This window comes from Myotis davidii, unplaced genomic scaffold (assembly GCF_000327345.1).
Source record: "Myotis davidii unplaced genomic scaffold, ASM32734v1 scaffold855, whole genome shotgun sequence".
Lineage (NCBI taxonomy): Eukaryota > Metazoa > Chordata > Mammalia > Chiroptera > Vespertilionidae > Myotis > Myotis davidii.
In genome coordinates, this window is record NW_006286978.1 from 89,752 (window position 1) to 98,105 (window position 8,354).

Sequence of the window (8,354 nt, forward strand, 5' to 3'; positions counted from 1 at the left end):
GGCCACTGGGTCCTCGGATTTGGCCGGCTCTGGGGCGCCCCCGCCTGGTGGGGGAGTCCAAGCGGCGGCGGCTGAGGAGGAGGAGCGAGAGGTGGTACGGGTCCGAGTCAAGGTGAGGTCGGCTGCTGCTCAACCAGCTGGCCCGGGGCTCCCAGGGGAGGAGAAGGCGGTGACTGTCATAGGATGGAGGGCGGGACCTGAGATTTGGGGTGTCACCTGGGGGCCAAGGCTGGAGGGCCTGCCTGGTAATAGTGACAGGGGTGGAACAGGCAGGACGTGGGAATGCGAGGCCAGGGCTGGAAGGCGTGGAGACTGAAAATGGCAGGATGGGGATTATGGTGGAGAAGGGGGGCTGTAGGGATGGAGGAGGGGCCTTGTTGAGGAGTGGGTCCCTGAGGATGGGGGGGGGTGCTGTCTGAAAAGGAGGCGCCTAGGTCAGTTAACATATGTGTTGAGAGTGCACTTTTGTGCAGGTCCCCACCGGGTGAGGGAGACAAACAGCTAAATAAATGAGATGCTTCGGACACTGGTGAATGTCATGAGGAAATGCTGAAAAAGGTTCTCCACTAGGGCGTTACTGTAGCCAAGGTTGTACAGGGAAATCCCCAGGAAGGTATTGAAGGAGCAGAGACCCGAATTGCAAGGAGTCAGCCTGTGCGTGTGGGGGTGGGGGGTGGGGATGGGTGTTCTAGGCAAAGGGAACAGCAAGGGCAAAGGCTGGGAGGTGGGGATGAGCTTGGCCTGTGCCCTTAGGTTCCCATATTCCTGGAGCCCTGGAGAGAGCGAGGGGAAGAGTGGATGACGGTGAATCGGAGAGGTGAGAGGGCCAGATTGTGAAGGGCCTTTGAAGTGTGCTCTGAGTAAGAAAGCTGTTGCACTAGTCCCAGCAAGCAGTGATGGTGGCTCAGACTAAGGTGGTGGCGCTGGTGGTGCTGAGAAGTGGGTAGGTTCTGGAGAGAAGTACACTTACAGCAATTTGGCAGTACGAGTGTAAAGGTCAAAAAAGCTGATGGGGAAAAAAAGCTGATGGGCACTAGCCGGTTTGGCTCAGTGGACAGCCTGTTGGCCTGCAGACCTGCCCGAAGGGTCCCAGGGTCCCAGGTTCAGTTCCGGTCTAGGACATGTTCCTCTGTTGGGTTGCAGGCTCCTCCCCGGCTCAGGCCCTGGTCAGGGCACGTGCAGGAGGCAACCAATTGATGTGTTTCTCTCACATCGATGTTTCTGTCTTTCCCTCTCTCTTCCACTCCCTAAAAATCAATGGAGCCTTAAACGGTTTGGCTCAGCGGATAGAGCGTCGGCCTGCGGATTGAAAGGTCCGGGTTCGATTCCCATCAAGACCATGTACCTTGGCTTCGGGCACATCCCTAGTAGGGGGTGTGCAGGAGGCAGCTGATCGATGTTTCTGTCTCATCAATTTTTCTAACTCCCTATCCCGCTCCCTTCCTCTCTGTAAGAAATCAATAAAATAAAATAAAAAATCAATGGAAAATATCCTTGGGTGAGGATTGAAAAAAACACAGACAAAATAGCTGATGGGAGAGAGGAGGCTGGGGTCCTATAGGCCCACCTGTTGGGGATCCTTTAAAGATATTTAAGCCCTAGCCAGTTTGGATCAGTGGATAGAGCGTCACCCTGTGGACTGAAGTGTCCCGCGTTCAATTCCAGTCAAGGGCATAGGCCCGGGTTGTGGGCTTAATCCCCAGTAGGGGGTGTGCAGGACGCAGCTAGTCAATGGTTCTCTCTCATCATTGATGTTTCTATCTCTCTTTTCCTCTCCTTTGCTCTCTGAAATCAATAAAAATGTTTTTCTTAAAAAGATATTTAAGCAGAGGAGTGTTGTAGCTCCATGTGCTAGATTGGTCGCAGCATGGAGGACGAATTTAATAGAGGCCAGACTGGACATGGTGATCCTGACAACCATCGTTGAGGGAATATAGAAGAAAGATTGGGTGTCTGGACCATTGCAGTAGCCTCCTCCTCACTAGACTGCTGCTTTCTCCCTTGCACCCCACACTCTGTCCCAAGCACAGAAGCCAGAGGATCCTGTAAATCTAAAGTCAGACCACATTCTTCCCCTGCTCAGAACCCTGCCAATGCTACCGCCTCAGAGCAAAACCATAGTCCAGGATGCCCACCTTGATCTGGCCCCCACCACACCTCTGACCTTGCCTCCTTTTGCTCCCTCTGCTTCAGCATGGTGATATAACCCCTGATGGCCTCCCCTGGGTCTTCTCTCCCCAGAAATGTGAGAGCTTCTTGCCACCTGAGTTCCGCTCTTTTGCTGTTGACCCCCAGATCACCTCACTCGATGTGTTGCAGCACATCCTCATCCGAGCATTTGACTTGAATGGGTGAGTAAGGGGATGCTGGTGACTGACCAGTGAGCTACCCACCTCAACAGTGACTGATTGGCATTTTCATTGTTGTTGTTTGATAGGTGATTTGCTTGTTTTATTATAAATAACCCCACAGTGCACAGCCACCTAGCACTGTTGTTGCTGGATTAAAGGGCGTATGCTTTGTAAATTTTCAATGGGTGGTTCCAAAATGCTCTCCTGACAGGTTTTACCAATTTACAGACTCACCAGAAGCATATAAAATATCTGTTTCCCTCACACCCTCACAAACACGGGTTCCTATAAAATACTGGAAAATTTGCCAACCTGATAGATGAAAAGTGGGGTCTCTTGGGGGCAGTGTGATGGTTATTTTGTTTTGGTGGTTATTTTGGAGGAATACAAGCACATGGTAACAAACTCAAAGTGTGCCAAAGTAATGGGTATTTAGGACGTTTTCATGGTTACAGTAGTTGTCACACAACATACTTCTTTGCATAGTTACACAAATGTATCTGAGAACAAATTCCTAGTTGTCATTTGACTTTTTTTCATAAACATCTTTTGTTGTGAAAAATGACGATCATACAGATTGCTTTTTTTATGCAGTAAGAAGGCTGCTTTCTTTCCACTTCTACCCTTCAACTACCCTGTTACCCTCCCTAGAGGGTACCAACATTTTACCAGTTTCCAGTGTGTCCTCCAGATACAAGCAGGTGTGTGTGTGTGTTTCTGTGTTTGTGTTACCAAGTAGAGATGAGGGATCTGCCCTCAATCCTTAGCACAATATCTAGCACCTAGTAGAAAGTTGTTGTCAATCAACACCATTTACCTTCCCCTGGTTCTTTTGGAAACTGTCCCTGAGGCCTCCGGGGCACTGAGAGCTGCCGCACCTCCCATGTCCAGGAAGAAGAACTTTGGCATCAGCTACCTGGGCCGGGATCGGCTGGGGCAGGAAGCTTACCTCTCACTCCTGTCTGACTGGGACCTCAGCACAGCCTTCGCCACTGCCTCCAAACCTTACCTGCAGCTGCGTGTAGATATTCGGCCCACTGAGGACAGTGAGTACTTAGTGTCCTGGGGGGCACTGCTCTGGGACCTGCCCTGTCCCTATCGGATGATGCCACCCTTGCAATAACACTCCCTCACCGTCGTCTAGGGAGCAAAGTAGCCTCATTCCAAGTTCTGGGTTGGCCACTGGGCCTCAATTTCTTTACCTGTAGAGATAATGGTATCTTAGGGCTATCGAGAGGATTAAACAGGGAAATTCATGTAAAATACCTGTAACGGTGCATTGCTACATAGTAAATACTCAAAAAGTATTAGCTCTAGTAAAATAATTATATTTATTATTGTAGCATATAATCTAGTAATATATAATTGTACAATGCAGTATAACAATAGAGCTATAGATATGTTTCAATTATAATATGTAAATATAGCAATGTGATAATGGCAGTTGTATTTATTTTTTTAATTTATTTTTATCGATTTCAGGGAAGAAGGGAGAGGGAGAGAAAGATAGAAGCATTAGTGATGAGAGAGAACCGTTGATCGGCTGCCTCCTGCACGCCCCCTACTGAGGATCAAGCCCACAACCTCAAATTGGCCTGACCAGGAATTGAACCATGACCTCCTGGTTCATTCATCTGTAGATTTTCTCTTATCATTGATGTGTCTATCTCTCTCTCCCTATCCTTTCCTCTCTCAAATCAATAAAAATGTATTTAAAAAAAAGAATCTTCTTTCAATTAGATGAATTGCAAATGTTTTTCCCCAGCTTACCTTTTGTTCTATCACAGTGGTTCCCAAACTTATTTGGCCTACCGCCCCCTTTCCAGAAAAAATATTACTCAGCGCCCCCTGGAAATTAATTTTTTTTAAAATTTTAATAGCAATTAAACAGAAAGATATATGTATTAATGTTTCTACCTTTTTCGTAAAATATAGTAAAGAAAGGTGTAAATTAGAAACATTGAAGTTTGAAATTATGAAACTATTTATTGAACTCAGAATAGAAAGGTAATACAAAAAAAGTTAAAACAAATGCACCTGGAAAATTAAAATTTGGATGCAGTCTTATACATACATATACTAGAGGACCAGTATACGAAATTTGTGCATGGGGGTGGGGGCAGTCCCTCAGCCCAACCTGCGCCTCTCACAGTCTGGGACCCCTCGGGGGATGTCCACATGCTAGCAGTCAGACATTCCTCTTGCAGTCCGGGACCCCTCGCTCTTTACCACCCGCCTGCTCACTGCTCCTTACTGCTCGACTCCCTGCTCCTTAGCGCTGCTGCAGAGGCTGGAGAGGCTCCCACCACCGCCACTGCACTAGCCAGCCATGAGCCCAACTTCTGGCTGAGCTGCACTCCCCCTGTGGAAGCACAATGATCACCAGGGTCAGCTCCTGTGTTGAGCATCTGCCCCCTGGTGGTCAGTGCGCATCATAGGTCTGTTCCACCATTTGGTCAATTTGCATATTAGGGTTTTATTATATAGGATACCTATTTCTTTATGATTTCTGAGTTTCTCCTCTTAATTTGGAACACCTTCCCCTATATCTCATAATATGCTTATTATTTTCTTTTTATATGTAAATCTCTACTCTGTCAACATTCTGATAACTAGACATAGATTTTTTTTTAATTCCAAATAGTCAATTATGCCAACATCATTTATACATGTTATTTATTTAATATTTATTAAGAGAGAGAGAGATGAAAGAGAAACACCAATCAGTTGCTTCCTGCATGCACCCTGACCAGGGATTGAACCTGCAACCTGGGTATGTGCCCTGACTAGGAGTGGAACCTGCCAGCTTTTGTTGTATAGGATGACGCTCCAACCAACTGAGCAACAGCAGCCAGGGCAGCGTCATTTTTTAAATAACCACCTTTTCTACACTGATTTGAAATGCCATTTTTGTCAATATAGAGTTCCCATGTGTACTTGGAATTATTTTGGGGCTTTCTATGGCATTCCACCAATTGGCTCTCTTTCTCTATTGCTATGCTAACATCATATTTTTATCATAGTACTTTTGTGATAAATATTAATAAGTCCAGCATTGCCATCCTTCCACTATTCTTTTTCATGACTCTTCTTTTCTTTAACTATCCTTAACTGTGAATTCTTTCATATGAACCTTAAAATAATTTTATCCAGTTCCAGGAAAAACCCCATTGCATTTCCGATTGGCATTACGCAGCATTTATGTATTAATTTTAGGTTTGGGAAGTTTGACAATTTTATGATGAGGAAATGTAGTCTGTACAGCATATGTTATGCAATACCAGATGCAGGGCCTGAGGCAACACCCTGTAATAAAATACTTGGGCGTTTCTTCGGGGAAATGTATGTATATTCACACTCAGTGGGTTACATAAAGACTATATATAGTCTCATGTCAGTTCAGATCAGGTTTTGCCACTAGATGAGTTTGTGCTTGTACAAATCCTTTACCCAATGGGTTCTTTCTTTTTAAAATCTATATAAGACTGTCTCTTTTTTCCTGTAATGTTTTTGGCCTTGAGTGGTGTTTTTTTTTCTGAAATTAACATTGCTGCTCTTGTTTTCTGTTTGTGTTTGCCAGGTATTCCTTCAGGTTTCTTCAATTTTCATTTTTTGTCACCTAGTTTTAGGTATATCTCTCATAAAAAAACCCCATAGCTGGATTTATGCTTTTTTACACAATTGACAGTGAAATCCTTTTTTTTTTTAATACATTTTATTGATTTTTTACAGAGAGGAAGGGAGAGAGACAGAGAGCCAGAAACATCGATGAGCGAGAAATAAAAACATTAATGATAAGGGAGAATCATTGGTTGGCTCCCTCCTGCATGCACCCTACTGGGGATTGAGCCTGCAACTCAGCATGTGCCCTTGACTGGAATTGAACCAGGGAACCTTCAGTCTGTAGGCCGACGCATTATCCACTGAGGCAAACCAGCTAGGGCGACAGTGAAATCTTTAGGCCACTTACTTTTCTCGTCCAGTGTTTCCCACCCTTCCTGGCCCTTGAAATGAAAGCTTTGGAACACTTTTTCTCTTAATTGATTTTTGGGGAGGGAGGGAGGGAAGGAGGGAGGGAGAGAGAGAGACTGAGATTGAGATTTATTGTTTCACCTGTTTATACATTCATTGGTTGCTTCCTGTATGCCCTAATTGGGAATGGAACCCGCAACCTTGGCATATCTGGACGATGCTCCAACCAACTGAGATACCAGGCCAGGGCTGGAACACTTTTAATTCTAATTCTTCTTCTGATCCCTAACCCTTAACTTCTGGGTTTTGCTGAGACGGTAATTTTTGTTTCTTTTTTAATTCCAGGCTATCATTATCTTTTCTTTATAGTAGGTTGCTTATGTTTCCGGAATGCTAAAGTAACACTTAAGATTACAAACTCCCAATCACAGTGTCTCTGTCATTTCATGTTTAACTATATATGTTACAAACTGTGGCTCATCACCATTTACACTTCCTTTGCCTTCCCTCCCTTGAGCTGTTGTAGTCACTTCCTTTGAGAACTTCTTTTTCTCTTCCAATAAGGTACATGAGTTAGATGTACTCTAATGACCAAAAATGTCTTTATGTGGCCACCATAGACAGGTACTGTTTGGCTGGCATGGAGCCCTTGGATCTTAGGCCTTTCTTCTCAATGCTCCATTTGTGCCACAAGCCACTGTATTCTTTTTTAAAAATATATTTTATTGATTTTTTACAGAGAGGAAGGGAGAGGGATAGAGAGTTAGAAACATTGATGAGAGAGAAACATCGATCAGCTGCCTCCTGCACACTCCCTACTGGGGATGAGCCCACAACCAAGGTACATGCCCTTGACCAGAATCGAACCTGGGACCCTTCAGTCCGCAGATCGACACTCTATCCACTGAGCCAAACTGGTCAGGGCTGGCCACTGTCTTCTTGCTTCCAGAGTTCTGATGACCTTCTTTCTGTTGTAAGAAAGCCTATTCCTGACTTTGGAAGCTGGCAAGAGTTTTTCTTCCTTCCTGGAATTCGGGCATTTCACTAGCATCTGGATAGAGCTGGGGAGGCCTGTTATATGTGTGGCCTGTTAAATAATCCTATCTGAGGCTTGGTGAGCCATTTTTTCATCTCAAGGGCATTCTCCTTCATGTCTGTGTGATTATAATGTCTTTACCTGATCCCCCTTCTCCCCCTGCATTTCCTAGTATTTGCATATTAGGTGTTTTGGACTTGCCCTCCAGGTCTCTCTACTTTTTCACTTGAATCATCAAGCTTAGGTCTGTGCCTTGAAGGGGTTCTCCTTGGTCTTCTCCTTCTTCCTTTTACCCGTCCAGTAGTGTGACCTCCATTTTACCTGTTGTGTTTTAATGCTCTGAGTAATGTTTTAGAAAGGCCACTCTGGCAGCTGTTGGGAGAGAGGGGAGGGGCGAAAAGGAAACAGGGACTGGTTAGGCAGCAGTTTCAGGTGGGAGATGTGGTGGCTCTGACGGGCTGACAAGGTGGAAATGGGAGAAGAGGTAGGATTAAAGTATGTTTTGCATGCAGGAGCCATGGGACTTAGCAACGGTTTGGCACTGGGAGTTGAGAGAGTGGGAGGCAGCAAGGAAGTCTCTCAGGTTTCTGGCTTAGCAACTGAACAGATAGAGACACTGTTCACTCATACGAGGAGCAGAGGAGGCCACGTGTAGAGTGGCTCTCAGGCTCCCCTTTGTTTTTGTTTGTTTTAATACGGGACGCTTTACGGATTTGCGTGTCATCCTTACGCAGGGGCCATGCTAATCTTTTCTGTATCTTTCCGATTTTAGTATATTTGTATGTGCTGCTGAAGCGAGCACTCAGGCTCCCCTTTCAGATCCCGTAGGTTCTTAGTGCAAGGTGAGACAGCCAAGGCCGGCCAGGGACATCCAAATGGTGCAGGAGTGGTTCCCAACCTTTCATTGGCCAGGCCCCACCTAAGCATCTCTAAATCCTGATGCCCCCCCCCATGACATATAATTCTTATTATTCAAAAAGTGAATGCCTATTCAC

At 45.5% G+C, this 8,354-nt stretch overlaps 1 protein-coding gene across 1 annotated transcript in view; it reads left to right on the forward strand.

The window, feature by feature from the left end:
• Nucleotides 1–4: 4 nt before the first annotated feature.
• TBC1D25 (TBC1 domain family member 25) overlaps nt 5–8,354 on the forward strand; it is a gene marked incomplete at its 5' end in the record, with an annotated part of 12,579 nt that continues 4,229 nt past the window's right edge. Inside the window, 3 exons of the mRNA XM_006758904.2 lie at nt 5–112; nt 2,242–2,351; nt 3,243–3,397. Of these exons, the coding sequence (XP_006758967.1) occupies nt 5–112; nt 2,242–2,351; nt 3,243–3,397 (373 nt within the window). The remainder of the gene's footprint in view (nt 113–2,241; nt 2,352–3,242; nt 3,398–8,354) is intronic.